The sequence below is a fragment of the Trichosurus vulpecula genome, chromosome 3 (genome assembly GCF_011100635.1).
Source record: "Trichosurus vulpecula isolate mTriVul1 chromosome 3, mTriVul1.pri, whole genome shotgun sequence".
Classification (NCBI taxonomy): Eukaryota; Metazoa; Chordata; class Mammalia; order Diprotodontia; family Phalangeridae; genus Trichosurus; species Trichosurus vulpecula.
In genome coordinates, this window is record NC_050575.1 from 380,209,388 (window position 1) to 380,228,987 (window position 19,600).

The 19,600-nt window shown below is 45.5% G+C and overlaps 2 protein-coding genes across 3 annotated transcripts in view; one reads left to right on the plus strand and one right to left on the minus strand.

The window, feature by feature from the left end:
• RANBP10 (RAN binding protein 10) overlaps positions 1-10,832 on the minus strand; it is a 140,850-nt gene extending 130,018 nt beyond the window's left edge. Inside the window, exons 1-2 of one of the 2 annotated variants that reach the window (XM_036748810.1) lie at positions 10,571-10,832; positions 8,885-8,996 (exon numbers count right to left, since the gene is read on the minus strand). In XM_036748810.1, coding sequence (XP_036604705.1) covers positions 8,885-8,996; positions 10,571-10,811 — 353 coding nt within the window. In that variant the 5' untranslated portion in view covers positions 10,812-10,832. The remainder of the gene's footprint in view (positions 1-8,884; positions 8,997-10,570) is intronic. The other variant, XM_036748809.1, reaches the window with a different exon arrangement.
• Positions 10,833-11,537: 705 nt separating this feature from the next.
• TSNAXIP1 (translin associated factor X interacting protein 1) overlaps positions 11,538-19,600 on the plus strand; it is a 33,716-nt gene continuing 25,653 nt past the window's right edge. The window contains 1 exon segment of the mRNA XM_036752143.1: positions 11,538-11,590. Coding sequence (XP_036608038.1) covers positions 11,538-11,590 — 53 coding nt within the window.

Sequence of the window (19,600 nt, forward strand, 5' to 3'; positions counted from 1 at the left end):
CCAGACAAGGGATTTGATGCACGTGTGTGTGCACACTCAGCCAGGAGCACACCAGAATGACTCAGGCTGAACCTGCTCCTGGAGAGACCACAAGCTCGCCATTCTGCAAAGTCACTAGAGCCTCCAGCTGCTGGGAGCTGGAGACACACTGTATAAGGAGACAGAGCTCAAGCTCTACCAAGTTTCTATCTTGGGACTTTCATTCTTGGCAGAGAAACTTTTTCTCAAGAGTCTAGTATTCCACAAATGTGTCACAACTTCTTCAGAACTCAAGGAAAGAATCCCTCATGCCACAGCCCTGGTGAAGGTACTGGAAACAATCATGATTCACTTCTTTCTTTAGTTTGATCACAAGACAAAAAATGACCTGCCCAGACAAGTTTAGTAGCAAATGAAGAATGAGAATGAAGAAAGACCCTTGGTTACAGTGAAGTCATGGATGTGCTTAAAACTCCTCCTAGTAAGCCCTTTCCAGAGCAAAACTTTCCCTAATAAAAGCTGAAAAGTAACCCCAAAGTGAAACCAATTGTGGAGATCTTGGCTAGCAGCAATGGTGCAGGCCTGAGCTGGGGAGAGAAGCACCATGCACTCATCCTGTGTTTGTGCCCTAGCTAGAGCAGGGGGTTTATCCTGGGCCTGCAAGGTACAAGGGTCTCTAAGTGGGGTCTGTTCACAAGGAGCACCATCCCTTCACTGAAAACAGAACCTAGGAGTGAACACTTTGAACTAATCCAATAAATGCTTTCTAGAAGATGGCAAAGAATGCCAGAACAAGAAGCACATGGGTGCCACAGCCCTGGCACTGTGGAAAGGCTAAGTAGGGCCCCAGGAATCTAAACTGCCTTTGGAAAGCATAGATTCCACAGACAAAGCACAGACTGTGTTCTCTGCCACGTCTGCCCAGAAGTGCCCGACACACAACATGCTAAGACAAAACGGCCCTTGCAGGCTGGGATGGCAAACATGCTCCAAATTCTACACTCAAAGATTTTAAGAGTTACCTGGAAATTGTCACTTCACAGATGAGAAATTAGCCCCAAAGGAGGAAAATAACTCACTCAAGCTCATGTGGACAATAAAAAGTAGAAAAGGAATTTGAACCTAGCCCTTCTGACTTCATGCCCAATGCTCCTTCTACTGGACCACTAGTACAGATAAGGATGGTGATGATGATGATAATAACTAACATTTTATGGAGCTTCCAGATCAGCACAGAGCTTTACATATGTTATCATCTCATTTGATCCTCTGCACAACATTCTGAGGTAAATGCAATCTTACCTCCATTTTACAGATGAAGAAACAGAGGCCCTAAGAAGCTAAATCACCTGCCCAGGGTCACAAGCAAGTACAAATGTCATACTGAGCTTGTCGATGGCTCTCCTAACACATATCACAATCTCCTGGGTACCAACAAGGGAATGGATGCACCAATAACAGTGCACCCTTACAAAGGGGCAGAAAACACAGAGAGCTGGTGAAGGGACAAACTTCCCATCTACACAAGCACCTCAACGAGCAGAGTGGCGCCAGACACTAAGCACTCAATGAATATTGGTGATGATGAAACGTGGGTCACACGGGATTATTCAGTCAGGACCAGGCAGCCTGAGTGATCCGCACCATACCAGAGCAAACAAGATAGCTGAGTTCCCGCTTGTTGACTGAACCAAACCCAGTGAATACTAATAAAATCTTTAAACCAAGAACAAAGCAATTGTAAACAAACGAACCATGTGAGGCCTAGAAGGAGTTATGTTAGAACTTGTTCTGACTAGTCGTTCCATATGCAAGAGAAGTCTGATTCCAGCACCTAGAAGAGAACTCTGTCCGTGGCATATCTCACATTACCATCCTGCTGTCTATGAGAAGGATCTACACTTCCACAACTCCAAGAATGGGAGATAGAATGGAACAAGAACCCAAAATAGAAGGTTTCCAGAAACAGCTCTTTGTATTAACTCAAACCCTGGTCTTGGGCACAAAACACACAGTTCTGCTATACGGGCTTGCCACCATCAATAGCAATATCAGAAGGAAGCATCTCTTCTCTAGAGCCCACTTTGCTCATCTGACAAATGAGAAAGTCTGGCTAGATGCCCATTCTCAGTGGGTATTTACCCCCTAATCCTAATGCCCTTTGACTCTATCAGACACCAAAGGAGCTGGCCACCACTCCCACCCAGGAAGCAGAAGGCAACAAAAGATTAGAGAAAAACCTGGAAAGCCTCTGGGACCAAGAATGGAAACATTTCAGGAAAAGCAGCCCCTTGGCTTTGAACTATGTGAAACAAGTGAATAATTTGAGCCAGGGAATTTTGCTCATAACCCAATGAACCTTATTAAGGACCACAACACTACCAGATGAAGTCAAGTTGCTTATCTATTTCCCTACTACACCCCCCACCCCATCCCCAGGAATGAATGATGTCATGCTACAAAGGTTCACCACCAAGGGGCTACCAAACAGAGCCCAGAGGCGGCTTCAGAGAAAAGGGGATAGGGCGACTCATCATAATTAATAGGGAACACACCATGCCACCATCCCCCAGCACCAAAGCCCCATGATAGGAACTCCCATTCCAATGAATACTATAAGTCATAATCTATAAATATATTCCCAAATGCTAGCAAAAACCTACAGGAAACACGGCTTTTTTGGTCTGATTGCAACAAATTTTATACAACAGATACTCTATCTCGTGTATACAGGTGTCTTCTCTAGAATCATGCTTGCACTGTCCAAAAGAGAAGAGAGCTGAGCTTCAGCCCCATCAAGATGCAAATTCATTACCTTTTTACTTCAAAAATTTTCCTTCTACCAAAAAAAAGGCTCAACCACTCAAAACTCTTCAGCAGCCCCTACTGCCTTTAGAATAAAGTAAAAATTCCTTCACCTGGGATAGACAAAGTGTCTCCACTCTATCTTGCCAGCTTTGTTCCATTCCTGCCCCTCACACACTCTGGGTTCCTAGAGCGCCAGTGTCCGTCTCCAGGATGCTAGGCTCCAGCGTCCATTCATTGGCACAAACCACCCCTCCTCATTTCTACCCAGCAAAATCCTTCTCTTTAAAAGCTCAGCTCAGGTTCCACTTCTTCCACGAAGCATTCTCTTCCTCTTGAAATCCTTCTAGAACATTGTGTCTAGATCTCTCTTTTGATTCTATCACATTTTATTTGCCTTGTATCTGCATACATGTTATAGTCCTCTATTAGACCATAAATTCCTTGAGGGCAATAACTGTTTTTTTCATGCCCAATGCTATATATAGTACCTTGCGCAGTGAAGGCATTCAATAAATGTTGGCTGAATTAAATTTAACTCTTCTCACTTCTCCTACCTCAAATATCTAAACAAAACAACTCTCCAGCTACCCACCTCAACACCACAAAAACTGTGCAAGAGCTGGAGGAACAAAAGAGGAAAAGTAGGGAGAGTAGGAAGGGAAGGGAACAGTGGATAAGAAAAGGGAGAATGTGAGAAGGGAAGGAAAAGGAAAAGAAGGGAGAATGAGAAAGGAAAAGAGGACACATATACATGTATTTATGTATGTGTATATGTGCGCGCGCGCGCGCACACACGTGCATGCTCAAAGCATCACCATCACCAGCTAATTCCCCACAGAGACTCCCTCTGTAGGGTCCCAGCTCTTATCCATGTCAGGTTCTACAGAGCAGAGATGGGATTTTTAGCCACGTATCCATGATAACTACATTCCATTACATCAAAACAACATGGATAGTCCCCGAAAGCTACTACAATGGGATTTCACCTGTACTTTAAATAGATTTTCAGGGAAGGCCTGGAGATAGTAATTCCTCCCACTTGGACAGTGTTACCCAGGCTTATGTTTTCTTATTTTCTTATGCCTCCCCCAACAACAATTCCTTACCCTCTTCAAGGTATCCACACTCCGATCTCAGGGCCCTGGATCTCCTCCCGAATGGCTTCAGGATGGTGGTGGTGCAACTGTTCCTGGCACATGGAGACTCTGCAAAGGAGCCGAACCTGCCTTAAGCTGGGGCTGTGACCTCTTGCCTTTTCCAGGACATGCCTGAACATCTATCCACTCTATAACTGTCAAGACCTCTCTCATTAATCTGTAACACACAGCACTGCTTTGGGAAGAGGGTCATTTCAAAGAACTAGAAAGGCCACTGGAGAGTGAAAATAGAGGCAGCAACCTCAGATTCACGTGATGAGCTCTGGCAAACCCTGCCATGGCAAGACTGAGACACAGGGAAGCCTCCAACTAGAAAAAATACAGCCATAGCTCCCTGGAATTCTGCATCCTGGAGGGAGGTACCTGGTTTGCACTGTGAGGGTTAGAGAGGCTGAGCTCAATGTTTACACCACCACCACTCAGCAATACCTATGACCTAAAGAAGAAGGGACATAAGTAGGACCTGGGGTCCCCACACTGGACCAAAGCAATACCAGAGGAGAGGCAGAACATCATTTTGAAACTCACCAGCCTCCCTTGCTCTAAGCCCCCGAAACGGACTATTAATTCATATATGAAGCAGAAAGGGTAGTTTCACGATGCCCCAAATTCCATTATAGCCAAAGTGCCCTAACACAACGTCCGTAAATTCCCTGAAAAATCACTTCTGAAAGTCCAGAAGTCAGGCCAAGGGGTAACCAGATCCCATGGCTGGCCTTGGGTAGGGGTGATAGTTATTCAAGGGTGGTTAAGACGCAACCCTTCCACTGGTTTGCAGGTTAAAGACAACCCCATAAACTGTACTGAAAAGCAAACCCAGTATAGAAAGAAACAGGAAGAAATTTAAGTCATCATGGCAACTATACTAAGTTGAAGATGCGAGAGATCTACAAAGAAAGTCCTTTAAGCACTATTATTTAATGTCACCATTATTTAATGTCTAACTAAACTTGTGTTTTATGAAGTCTTAATTCACAAGCTGATATCTAGGTACAATCAGAAACTTTGAATTCACTTTCTTCTGGCAAGTGTGAGATTCTTGGTTGTGTGAAGCAAGACAACATCATAACCTAAACCTAGGGTATTCAGACAAGACGATACCTGAGAACTAAAGCAATTTACAATCTGTTTACCTCTGAGGGGGCCTCCCTTACTACCATTCTCTAGCCAGACCTCAGCATTTCAACTACCAGCATACTCAAACGGTAGGCCTAACACTTTATATTAACTAAGGAACTACAGCCTCATTACACTAGGCCTCTGGGCAGAACTAAAGAGGCCAGGCTAAAGCAAGCCAGCAGACTAGGCTCCCCCTCATTCCTCAAAAACTTCACACAATCCAAACAAAGTTAACTGCCTTCCTGCTTACACAGCCCCTCTGATAATGCTCTGCTGCCTGGGTAAAATTAAGTCACTGTTCTCCAGGCAGAGTGCATAGAGTCAGCATCAGCAGAGAAGGCAAGCACCACTCAGAGGTCTATACCAGGAACTCAGAGGCTGAAACAACAATGACAGGAGAGATGAGTTCATGAGCCCGAGGGTGGGGGGAGGAAGGAGGAGGTCCTCAGAGAGGGCTCACGCTTAGGTATGGCCACACATGATGTATCAGAAGGCCATAGCCTGGATGAGGTTACAATCTATTTTGAGAGTAATATTATAGTATCTGTTTGCCAGCCCCACCCTCAGTGTGTCATCCCAGAGAACTATGGACTCCAGCAGGGTTGCATGCTGCCATCCCCAGGACGCAGCTCATCTTTGAGGAAACTCCATTTTGGTGCCTCTGGGGCATTCTAACAAGATGAAGCTGAACGTCAGTTAAAAGGACTCTGCCATCTTTCTCCTGACACCACCAAAAAGAAGTCTGACGTTTTCTTGTCAGATGGTCTTTTTCCCAAACACACAATCTCGTGTGCTTGGACTCCCTGAAATAACATCTCATGGTAATGGGGCCGAAGGTACCAAAGGCCGCCACCATCAGAATTCCCTAAACTGTATGCTAAGCTCAGGTTTCCAATTAAGGCCTTTGTATTTACCACATATATATCTATAGCTGTATTTCCTAACAAGCAGATCACTAATGATTCCTTTGTCACATGACCAAAGATCCAGTTCTTAATTCAGAACCTGCCCATTGCCACCAAGAGGCATTCAGAAACAAATTTGAGTGCTATGGTATTTACCACACTCCTCTGTAATCCCAACACTGAAATACAGAAATCCTTTTTTGAATGTTATATTTATAAGCAGCCTGTGCAAAGTGACAATTCTCAAATTTGCAAATTAGAAGTTTCCATCTCAGTAGGACGGGAAGTTAAGACCAATGTCCAGCTCCAAGACAGCACTGACAGAAAAACCACATCCCCTAAAAGTCTGCATTTTTTCATCTAAACCCTCTAGCTCCAGAGTTTATACCAACCAGAGCATGAAAATACTTTGGTACATCAAAAAACAAAACAAAAGAAAAAAGCAACAACAACCTGGCTACCCCCCTCCTCACCCAATTCTTGATGGAAAATTGTAGGAGGTACAAAATGTGTGATGACTAAAGTGGTTTTGACATAGTTCTAGGCATCTATAAATACAGTTGGGGGGGAAGGGATGAGCCAGTGACTAGACCAGGGGAGGGCTGGCGGGCTAGGAGGGATGCTTCTGATGCACACCAACATAAGGCTACATGGTCTAGCCTAGTAGTCATGGAACCCCCTAGTGACATACTGGGTGACCTTAGATCACCCAATCTCCCTACACCTCAGCCTTCTCATCTGCAGAATGTGAGTAATGCCACCAGCCCCAACTATTTCACTGAGGTGGTCTAAGATCAAATGAGATAATGAATGGACAAGCACCATGCAAAATGAGGGGAAAAGAACCATTCACAGGTGTATCCCCGGTCAAACAGAATGGTGACTATGACTGCCCAGAGCATTCCTGCCTGGTGACATCCTCAGTCCTGAATGTGGCCAGACTGGCCCACCCACCCCATGTGCCAGGGAAAGGGGGGGGGAAGGGCCTGCCATGTGCCAGGGTTCACATCAGCACTGTCCTTCCCTTCAGGGCACACCTACATTAGCTGTTTAGGAGGCCCTAGCTACTGGAGAGCTGCCAGCTGAGTCTCCAGTATGTCCAAGTCATACTCCTTGGGCTGTCTAAGAGCCAAATTCACCACTGTCACCACCACTAGACACACACACACACACACACACACACACACACACACACACACAGAGCTGAGATTTGAAGTTAAAGAGGATGCCTGACTTTCCGAAGACTCTCTGGAAACCCCTGATGTAAGATGACCCCGTATAATGACTTCATGTTCAAATGATCACAGCTCTTTTCTAAGTCTCTACTATGAATAATAATAGCTCCCATTTCTATGGTCTTTTAAAGTTAACAAAGCGCTTCCTTCACAGCCACCCTGTGAGGTGGGCATCTCTTTACAGATGAGGAAACCAAGACTCAAAAAGACAAGATCACTTGCATAGTAACTAGGTGCTGGCACTGGGATTTGAACCCCAGGCTCCTGACTCCTGCTCCAGCCCTCTTTCCACAGCAGCATGATCTGAGACTCAAGAATGAGCAGCCTGGTTTCTCCCTGGGCTCACTAATGTCTACTAAGGACAAAGGCAGGCCAGTCTCTGGCCCTGCCAACCAGGCTGCCCTCTGGTAAAGCACTCAGCAGAGCTCTCTCGGCATGCTGGAATGGAAAGATGGTCCCTAAGAGGGCTGCAACATGGAAGAAGCTACCCAGGAGCTCAGGGAACAACCAGCTTGAGAGCTCAGATCATCAGCAAGGGATGGCCCATTTCCCACAGCAGACTTAAGGCTAACTGGGGAAGGATTTCCAATGCATTTGCTTTCATGCTCTTTCACAACCTAAACACCTGCTCTGTCTCCAGCCATCAGAGAAAGACAGTTGGTACTGATAGGGTTGGGAGCAGGGAGGAAATAAAAGAAAAAAATCTCCTCCCCAGTAACTACTTTGATAGTCCCGAGTAGTCTGAATTAATCTGCCTCACTTCCGCTTACTTTAATTAGGCCCCTCTAAAGCTACTCAGACGGGTATTGAAGTCTCTCCACTTAAAAACACCTCTAGATGCAACAGGGCCAACACTTGTCCTCATCGTTCCCCTAGAGACAAGTCAAAGATGCACAGTCATGGTTGGAAGGCACTTCAGAAGTCATCCAAAGAGGAATAGAAACCCCTCAACGACATCTCTAACAACTGATCATCTGATCACTACTTGTGGGGAGCTCACCACCTCCTCATCACCTCATTCTAACTGTTAGGGAGTTTTAAGTTACGCTGAACGAAAAATGTGTCCCTCCACCACCTCCACCCACTGCTCCAAAGTCCACCCTCTAGCACCAAAGAAAACAAATCTAATCCCTCCCTCCAAGTACTTAAAGATACTTTTGTCCTTCCTCAGCCTGTGTCTTCTCTTACTGCCTTTATGAATGCTACCAAAATTCATATTTTTCTCTCTCTCCTTGAAATCTGCAAGCGATTATAAGCTATAAGACGCAGACTTAAATGTGGTAAGAGCTCTAATGGCAGGGAGGAAGAGGAGAGAAGAGTGACCTAGCATCTTTCCAACGTGACAGTTGGGAAAGCCCAATACGTGAATGTGAGACAGTTTTGTAAACTTCCTATCCAAAAGAAGGAGTAGTAGACAATCCCCTTGTGGTTCCATACCTCTTACATCATGCCTAGCAAAGACCTCTCTTTCAGCTGGATTTGCTGGATGAGAGAATAGTGCTAAATGGAAACCCACAATCAACTAGGCCAAGGGCAGCTCTTCCAGCATACATTATTAGCTTACCACCTGTTGGCTCCTTAGCTAGGGCTCACAAACATCAACTGGGTGACCTCCAACCCTGACTGACAAGGAAAGCTCATCTTTGAGGACACAGGGTAAAATGTGTGAGAGGTGACTTACCCATCTCTACCTTTACTGACAATCTTCACTTCAAAGTAATAAATGCCACAGGCAGCAGGTATGGGGTGAGTTGCACGTACAGATGCAGCGTCTTTGTGATTTTTGCCATGACCTGGAAGAAAGGGATGGGGAAGCTTCAGGCAAAGGAAACGCTAACAGCAGCCTCCCTCCTTACTGTTGGGTGACTACTGCAGTGGAGCCCAAACAAGGACTCATCACAAGTAATTCCCACACAGCAAAAGGAGGAATTCGATGACAATTCAATTAAAAGGATGGCCCTGCATGTAACTATGTAAATGACCTACAGAATATGCTACGGCTGAAGGTTTTACTTTGTCCCACCTCTTCCAGGGCTTGGAGAGACAGAAACAACAAAACTGACCGAGAAACTCTGGCAGCAATACTGATGAAAACTAGGTAACAATGTTCCCTAATAAAAGGTTGTGTGTATGTGACTTCTAAAAATGAGGAGGTGATGTTTGTCAGGCCTCTGGGGAAATCATGGCAGCCCCTTCGGGGCATTTGGGAAGTCAGGGTGGGAGAGAAGCAATATCCTCTTCTATTTACTTAAATATTTCCACTTAAATACAGAAATAAGGGGCTTCCAGAGGAGGCCCAGCAGAAAGAAGTGCCAACAGGCCTCTGGGTTATAGTTGGGGAGGTCACCACCAAGAGGTTAACACCAGGAAAACTAGAAAACGGCAAATGGTTTGGCAGAGTCTGAAGTACAGGAAGCTAAGAAGCCTGTGTTGCAGGGTGCCTAGAGGGCCCAGAGCATTATGTAAGGTGCCGGTGGAAGATAGGGGACACCTGCTGTGCCTCCTGGAGATTTCAGTAAGCCATCAGGACAACCTTCCCCAGGAAAATAGGTGGAGGGTGGGGGAGGGGAGGAACCCCCAAACAGAATCGGGTAGAAATCAGAAAAGAGACAAAAGAAGGGTGGAAAGTGCATTAAGTGTGGAGTTAAAAGGCAGAGGTTCTAGTTTCTGCTCAAGTCACTCAGACTCCTTGGGCCTCAGTTTCCCTTTCTCCCCCTAAATAGGAAAGGGTTAAGATTTAGATGATCTCTAACCCTAACCCCAAACCCCAATGGCCTAGGTCGATTTATGATTAAGTAAGGGTGAGGACAAAGCTATGGGGCAGGACACAGTTTTTTACACTTACACACACACACACACACACACACACTCTCTCTCTCTCTCTCTCTCTTCACTCACACACACAGAAAGAGCAAAGCCCTCTGATCATGGAAAGGCCTGAAAGGGAAGGAATGAGGTTGGAGATAAGGGGCAGGAATTTGGGGGGGGAGCGGGTGGAGAGGGACTGTAGACCTTCCCCCACCCCCATCCCCGCCCCCCAACTCCCCTCCCCAAATATCAGCCGCAGGCTCGGACAGCAGGGAGGAGACTCAGCTGCGAGGTGCGGTGGGAAAAGTCCCGGATTGGGCAATCAGAAGGCCCGGGTTCGAATCCTAGCTCTGGCACCTGGGAGCTGTATGACCTTGGGCCAGTCTCTTTCCCTCTCTGAGCCTCAGTTTCCTCACCTGTGAAATGGGGGGATGGTGGAGGGGGCGGTGCGCTAGGCGATCTCTAAGCTCTCTCTAGATCCCACGAGCCCTGTCCAAGGGGGGCCCGGCCCCGCGGCCCCCCGCGGCCCCCTCGTCCCCCACGGCCCCGACCCCGGCACCTTTGTAGTGGACGCGGAGGTTGTTCTGGGAGAGGCCGATGTAGTTGTACTTGTCCTTGGGGCTCCAGGAGCGGGGCAGCGGCGTCTCGTGCTGGTTGACAGCCGGGTAGAGGCGCTGCAGGCGCCGGGTCAGCTCCTGCTCCCCGGGAGAGGGGAGCCCGCCAGCGCCGCTGCCGCCCCCGCCGCAAGACTCGCCAGCTGGGGGGCTCCCTGCTCCCGGATCCGCCGCCGCTGCCGCCATCTTGGAGGGAGCCGCTATTGTGTCACACAGAGGCGGGGGGAGACAAGCACCAGATCCGCCGCGCCCAGCCAATAAGCTGCGCGCCCGCGGAGGCCGCAGGGAAACTGAGTTCAGCTTCCGTATCCGCACGCGTGTCTTCCCCTCGGAATGACTACACGTCCCACAGTGCGGGAGGTCTCAGGGGCGGTCCAAGTTCTCTCGGGAGGGCGGACGCGCAAGGCTTGCTGGGAGTGGTAGTTCATATCTCTTCAGTTAGAGCCCCGTCAAGCGGAAGCTTTTAGAGGGTAAAAACTACAATTCCCTAAAGGAAAGCGGCTTTGGCCTCTCAGCCTTTGCCACACCCCCCTCGGAAGCCACAGTCATTCCGTTGCCTTGGAGCGTATTAACTTGTTTGTCTCTAATTACTGCTTGTCACCTGTGTGTGTCCTAGGGAAGCCTCCCCCAAGCGGACGTGAGTTTCTCCAAGTAGCTACACTTGTCTCCACTTCCAAGACCTCCGATACAAGGGGCCAGAGCTGCTCCTGTGCGGAAGCAGGGACCCTGACCTAGCTGCGTGCCGCGCGACTCAGGCAGTATCGTAGCCACCCCTGTCCGCGGGGGTCTTCTCGGGGCGGTGTTTCCACAGCGACAGACTGTAAACAAATACCGGCTGAGGCTCCTGGAGTTAGCCGCTGTGGGCTTCGGGCGAACGGTTGGTGCCCTAGGAGAGGGACAGGCCCCCGGACTATGGCTCTCCCTCGGCCAAGAGGCGATATTACCTTCTCCCAAGCAACAGTGAGGTATGGCTTGGGCAGAAGCTTGATCCCCGTTCTCACTTTCTTTTCCCCGGGCAGCTCCAGCCCTCTCTGGGTGAACCCACGAGAAAGCTGGGTTCAGCCGCGGGCGGCCAGAGCTCGCACCCTGCCTACGAGAGACTGGCACTCGCCTGTGAGAGTGCCCAAGTTTATTAGAAGAATGATGGCAAATCATAATAACTAGCATTTACATAGCGCTTGAAGGTTTCCAAAGTGCTTTGTACATGGTAGATGATTCTGTCCTCCCGGCCCTGTATTCCATTTTATAGATGAGGAAATTGAAGCACCCCCTGATTCAATAAATGACTCAGTAAACCAAGAGCAATTATAAAATTCTGTATTTGGCTTTTAAAGCCCTTTAGAACCTGGCATTTTCCTGCCTTTAAAGTCTAATTACACCTTACCTTCCTCTCAATCCTTCAACTCTGCTGGCCACTGATGCTGGGCTCCTTGCTCTTTTTCTCCCTGCTCTTGGCATTTTCACTGGATGTGCCTCATGCCTGGGTCTCTATCCCTCCTCATCTCCACCTCCTGGCTTCCTTCAAGTTTCAGAGCCTCACCTTCTGCAAGAAGCCTTTCAGGGCTTCCTTATTTCTAGTGCCTTCCCTCCGAGACTATCTCCAATCTATCTAGTTAGTATATATTTCCGTTGTACAAAATTGTTGGCATGTTGTCTACACCATTAGACTGTGAGCTCCCTAGTAATCTAGCATTTATCCATCTCCAGAAAGAGAACTGATGAACTCTTAGGTGCGGATTGAAGCACTTTATTTTATGTATTTTTCATTTTCTTCACTTTTCTTCCTTTTTTTTCTTTTGCAACATGGCTAACATGAAAATTAGTTTTGAATGACTCCACATGTATAATGGATATCACATTGCTTGCCGTCTCAATGGGTGGGGGAAGGGCTAGAGGGAAAGAATTTGGAACTCAAAATTTTTTAAAATAAACGCTAAAAAATAAAGCAAAGAGATGAACATTAAAAATAAAAAATAATAGCTAGCATTTTATAACACCTACTATGTGCCAGGTACTACTATAATCCCCATTTTACATTGAGGAAACTGAGGTTAAGTAATTTGTGCAAGGTCACACAGTCTGTATGTGAGGACACATTTGAACTCAGGTCTTCCTGCCTGGAAGCACATCTGTCCACTGGGTGGCCCAGCTGCCTCCTCATAATGGAGGACTGGTGTTGCCTTTCTTTGTACCCCAGTGCTTAGCATAGTACCTGACACGTAGTAGGCACTTAAAAAATTCTGGTGGACTTGACTTGAAGCTGAGCTAGGTTAAGGGATTTACCCAGAATCACACAGACAGAAAATGACTGAAGCCAGTATTTGAAATTTGGTTTTCCCGCCTCCCAAGTACACACCACCCTATCCATTACTGACACCTAGCGACCATTCCTTTAGTTTGGAGTCATGGAATAACTCCCATTTCCATGGTGTCTTAAGGTTTACAAAGGTCTTCCTCTCAAGAGCCCTGTGAAGTATTTATAATCCCTACCAGTATTCTCCTTCTTCATATTTCATGATAAAAAAAAAACTGGGACTTTGGAAGCTGAATTTGAAGCTGATTTGCCTTAGGGGACAGAGGAGCTGATAAAGTGCAAGAGGCAGATTTGGATCCAAGGTTGCCTGACTCTAGCTCCAACTCTTTCTACTGTACTATCCTGTGTCTCCAATAAGATTTAGTCCAGCCCCTCATTTTAAAAATATTTATTTATTTTTTAGTTTGCAACATTCACTTCCATAAGATTTTTGAGTTCTCAATTTTCTCCTCCTCCCCCCTCCCCAAGACAGCATGCAATCTGATATAGGCTCTATGCATATATTCATATTAAACATATTTTCACATTAGTCATGTTGTGAAGAAGGATTAGAACCAATGCCAACCCCTTATTTCAGAGTAGAAAACTGAGACCCAGAGAAGGAAGTGATTTGCTCCAAGTTACACAGGCGAAAGAGCCAAGGATAGACCTCTCGATTTTAAAACAGATAAGGAAATTGGAACCTGGAGAAAAGAAGGATGTGCTCCAGATCACACAGATTAAATGCAAAGTACAGTCCTATTAGGTAGAGAGATTCACTAATAATATTAAAAAAAAAAACCTCAAGCTTCTATAGCACTTGGGATGACAGGGTTTAAAACTGGAGTGGGTCCTTAGCTCTCAATACAATCAAACCTCTCCATTTTACAAAGGAGGCTCAAAATGGTCAAGAGACACGCCCAGAATCACACAGCAGGCAAGTGAGAGAGCAAGGTGTTCTGACTCTAAATCTGTTCTGTCCACTACTTCTCACATCCTATCACACTTCCCCCTCAGTTCCAATCTCAAGTCCATTAGCACGAATTTGTGTGTTGAGTGCCCTTGGGCAGATCACTACCTTTCTCTGGGTTTCAGCTTCCTCATCTGTAAAATTAGGAGGCTGGACTAGATTATTTCCAAGGGCCTTCCCAGTTCTAAAATACAACGATGCCTTTCTTGAAGTTCTCGAACTGCACAAAGTCAATTAAACTGATACTGCTTCCGGCTCTAGGGCCCCAAGAGGTAAAGAACACAGTAAGGATTCAAAGACAGTTGGATGTCCAATGAACGAATACCTACATTCATTGGATTAATGCAGTGTCAGTAAGGTGAAACACAAGGCATTTTCGATCAGAAAGCCTATATTCAGATCCCAGCCCAGGTACCTGTATGATCTCCTCAAATCGATGTTCCTGCTTTGCAAAATAAAACCTATGAAGTTGGCTTTCACATCAGCTCCATATTGGCAAAGGAGGAGGTGTGTTTTTGTAGCTGTGGAATAAAGAGGTCTTGGAAGGTGAAAGTTGTTGATGATGAAGATGAGGACCTGAATCAGGGCTTCTTCACAGAGGATTTTTCCCATTGTTTTCACAGGCCCCATAAATGATGAAATGCTTTAGGCATAGTAAATCCCTAAATAGATGGTTGTTGAGTTAATGCTTATCCCACTCCCCTGTGCCAAAACTTAAGAAAACCTGATATCAAATCTGGCCTTATTAGCTGTATGACCTTGGGCAAGTCACTTAACCTCTGTTTGCCTCAGTTTCCCTTAACTGTAAAATGGGGATACTAATAGTTACATCCCAGGGTCGTCATGAGGATCAAATGAGATAATATTTGTAAAGTGCCTGGCACATAATAGACGCTCTAGAAATTTTCTTTTATTAAGGAGCTCACCATGTAATTGGGAAGACAATATGCCAACAACTTTGTACAAAAAAGATAAATACTAGATCAGTTGGAGAGAATCCAGTATGGCCTGGGTTCAGACAGTGGCTCTGATACTACTACTTTGAACTTGGGCAAGTCAAAAAATGAGAGCCTAGAACAAGTTGATTTTTAAGGCCTCACCTTGAAGTGTCCTCTCTTACCCATGATGATCCTTGGGATTTCTTATGGAAAAAAACCCTAGCCACAGGTATTTGTACTGGCACCCACTGAATTCCGCTTTGTTTTGCTTGGAACCTCGAATCCCTCTGGAAGGGTGCGAAATGCTGAGAATCGGTATCATGACCCGTTCTCACGGTCCCCCTCTTTCTTTCTTTTGTTTGTTTGTTTTGTTTTTTTGGCGGGGCAATTGGGGTTATGTGGCTTGCCCAAGACCTCACATAAAGTACATGTGCCAAGTGTCTAAGGTCAAATTTGAACTCAGGTCCTCCTGACTCCAGGGCCGGTGCTCTATTCACTGCGCCACCTAGCTGTCCCAACAGTCCTCCTCTTTCAATGAGATTCTGAGTGCTTTAGGAAGTTACCAGCTGTTATAGGAAGGGAACAGTTGTACCCTCTTCCATAAGGCAAAGCAAGTCCAGAATGGGACCTCACTCTCTTTAAACTATTTTGAAATGGACCCTAAGAGAAACCCTTTCCATGAGTGCCGGGGCAGTGGAGAGATGGAGGGATGCAGAAACAAAACGCAACTGCTTCAACACAGCTTGGCTCCAATGGAGACAACCCTAAGACCTTGGCCAGCAGACACTAACTACCCACCCATGGGGCTGGTGCCTTGTTGGCATTTGGTGGGCCACTGAATATAGGGGAATAGCACCACCTAGAGGACACCTTCTGTCATTGATCCCTGAAAACATGGGCCCCTGTCCTACCTGCCCCTTAGAAAGAGCTGATGAACTTGGCCTCGGAGGGATGGCTGTCAGAGCAGCACTGAGAGTCATTTGCCTCCACAGAGTTTTGATCAGATCAACTTGCTGTAAATATATAGAGAGAGTTCCATTGTTTATGGCACCTTTTAGGAAAACATTTTCCCTGACCTTTTTTAATTGGGTCTATTTTTGCTTTTGCTGCAATCATAATTGCTACCCCTGCCCTTTATTTTTTTTAACTTCGGCTGAAGCATAATACATTCTGCTGTAGCTTTTATATTAACTCTGTGTGTGTTTCTATTTCAAATATATTATGTTCTTTTTTCTAATCCATTATGCTATCTGCTTCCATTTTATGGGTGAGCTCATCCCATTCATATTCAGTTATGATTACTATGTATTTCCCTCCGTCCTATTTCTTCTGTCTGTCCTCTTTCTTTTTTTTTTCATCTTGTCCCTCTTCAAAAGTCTGTTTTGCTTCTGATCACTGCCTCTCTAAATCTGCCCTCCCATTTATCATCCCGCCCACATCTCTAGTCCCTTTCCCCTCTTATTTCTTTATTGGGAAAGATAGATTTCTATACGCAGCTGTGTGTATATATTATTCCCTCTTTGAACCATTCTGATGAGAGTGAGGTTCAAACATTGCCTGCCACTCCCCACACCCTGTTTTCCTCTACACTATAAAAGCTCTTCTATGCATGCCCCAGCTTTGTCCACCACCTCCCCATTTTCTCTTCTACTATAAAAGTTCTTCCTTGCAAGCCTCTTTTAGGTGAGAAAATTTTCCCCTTTCTACTTCTCTCACCTTCTCCCAGGGCATCTGTCTTTTTCATCCTTCATTTTTTTTAATCATCCCAACATAATCGACTTATACTTATGCCCTCTATGTAGACTCCTTCTAACTGCCCTAATAATGAAAAAGTTCTTAGGAATTACATATATCATCTTCCCATATAGGAATGTAAACAGTTTGACTTTATTGAGTTCCTTATGATTACTCTTTCATGTTTACCTTTTTATGCTTCTCTTGAGTCTTGTGTTTAAGTGTCAGATTTTCTATTCAGCTCTGTTCTTTTCATCAAGAGTGCATAAAAATCCTCCATTTCATTAAATGTCAATTTTTTTCCTCTGAAGGATTATACTCAGGTTTGCTGAGTAGGTGATTCTTGGTTATAATCCTAGCTCCTTTGCCTTTCAGAATATCATATTTCAAGCCCTCTGATCCTTTAACTTGGAAGCCACTATGTCTCATGTGATCCTGACTGTGACTTCATGATATATGCTATGGATTTTTTTTTGGCTGCTTGCAATATTTTATCCTTGACCTGGGAGCTCTGGAGCTTGGCTATAATATTTCTGGCAGTTTTTCATTTGGAGATCATTTTCAGGAGGTAATTGGTGGGTTTTTTTTTCAATTTCTACTTTACTCTCTGAATCTTAATAAATCAGGGCAGTTTTCCTGCATAATTTCTTTGAAATATGATGTCTGGGCTCTTTTTTTTTATTGTGGCTTTCAGGCAGTCCAATAATTCTTAAGTAATCTTTTCTCAACCCATTTTCCTTTATTATTTTTCCAATAGTTCACATTTTCTTCTGTTTTTTTTTTCATTCTTTTGATTTTGTTTTGTTTCTTGATGTCTCATCGGCTTCCAATTCTAATTTTTAAGGAACTATTTTATTCAGTGAATTTTTATAGCTCCTTTTCCATTTGGTTTATTCTGCTTTTTGAGTAGTTCTTTTCTTAAGTGAATTTTTGCGCTTCTTTTACCAAGCTGTTGATTCCCTATTCATAATTTTCTTGCATCACTATCATTTCCTTTCCCTATTTTTCCTCTACCATGCATCTCTTTCTTTAACTCTTCCAGGAACTCTTGCTGTCCTTGGATCCAGTTAGTATTTTTCTTTGAGCCTTTTCTTGTAGCTGTTTGTTTTTCTGAGTTTATGTCTTAGTCTTCTCTGTCACCATAGTAGATTTTGATGGTCAAGTTCTTTTTTTGTTGTTTGCTCATTTTTCCAGCTTTTTTTCTTGGCTTTGAACTCTATGTTAAAGTTGGGCTCTGCTCACCTGGGGTTGAGGAGGCATTGTGCGCCAAGCTTCAGGCTTTTTCATACTACTGTTTTCAGAGCTAGTTCTGGGGATCTGCAAGTTTTCGGTGCTTCCAAGGTGATGTGATCTGGGGAAAGGAGTGGTCACTGCTGTCCTGGTCTGTGTTCTGGTCTTTACCCAGGAAGGGCCCCTGGCTTTCTTCCAGTCACAAGTGTTAATGCTCCTCTTAGCCCTGGAATTGTGACCAGGTCCCCTGCTCTCCTGCAGCCACAAGCACTAGAGCCCCCCTCTACCTTGGAACTGCAACCAGGAACCCTGTTCCCATATGACAGATGTCGACCTGAAAGTTTCATTAAAAGATGCAAACAGGCTAGGTGATATATCAATTCATATAGTCTATTCCCTTAAAGCTAGCAGATACGTGGAATCAGAAGCAAACTTCTGATTGACTGAAAGAAGAAAGACAAGGTTTAAGTAACAATCCCAACTCCAATCTATGGTCTCCATATCATAAGAAAGGAAGTTTCTCAGTTGAATGAGTCAATTGACAAGGTAGTGTCACTTAGAGATTATGATCCCGAGGTGCAAATGTCCCTAGAATATCAAGATAAGAGAAATCCCACTGTTCTGGTGGGAGACATCCTGTCACCAACAGGAAAGATACCTCTTGTCAATCTTATCTGGTCTTTGAAGTTGCTGACACAGAAAAGGGCATTTTTAGAGTAGAGCAAAGCAGTTTAGATGATTAAATCAGGCTTTGGATCTTATTGGGGTTCAAATAATCTGAAAGGATTGTCACAGGCCACAAGCACTCCTGTCCTGGAACTGCAACCCAAACCCGCATACGCACAATTGCCAGTCAGCACCAGCTGCACCCAGTGCCGGCAAAGGGTGTCCTATAATCTCTTCCTGACCACTTGTACCACCCCCTTACTATGTCTGGGCTGAGGGCTCCCAAAGCGGCGGCTGCTGCCGATTCGGCTTCCTTTACAGCCGCCTCCAAGGCCGCCGCTTCACGCTCCTCCCTGAACTCAAGGCCAGCTCCCGCTCCAGTGTCAGAAATGTCTCTTTCCGACCTCCTAGGCTGTTTTAGGCTTGAAAAATTCCTCACTGTGACCTTGTTGGCTCTGCTGCCTCAAAACTTGATTTGAGGAATTGTTTCAAAGATGTTTTGAGGTGAATGTGGGGAGAGTTCAGCTGGATTGCTGCCTATATTCCTCCATCTTGGCTTCCTGTCCCCTTAGCAGTCCGCACGCTGCGTTCTTCAACAGGCTAGGCTTCAGGCTGTCTACAAATCTCTGGCCTCTCTCATTGCTTTCTCCTGAGCCACATTTTCCAAAATAGCTTTTGCCATCCTCCCCACGTCTGCTCTTGCCCCCTTTGTAACAAAGTCATCAGATGTCAAAACTACATGTAGATCAAGCACGGAGTCGGGATGATCTGAGTTCAAATCCACCATGGACCTCTTAACCTCCGTCTGCCTCAGTTTCCTCAGTGGTAAAAGAGGGATAATAATAGCGCCTACCTCCCAAGGCTACGAGGATCAAATGAGATCATATTTGTAAAGCGCTTGGCTCATAGTAAGTGCTATAGAAATGCTATTATTTGTCCAGGACCCATCAGCTCAGGCTCAAACCCAGATCTTCCTAGCTCTGGGGCCGACTCGCCGTCCTCTAAGCCATGCTGCGCCGCCAGCGTCTTGGTGATGTTTTGTAAATGCTGACCACGAGCATTGCCGTATGACATAACCAAACATCCCAGGAGATGATTGTATGATAAAACCAGGCCCGCTGGCTTGATTTAGCTCTCTGGTGAG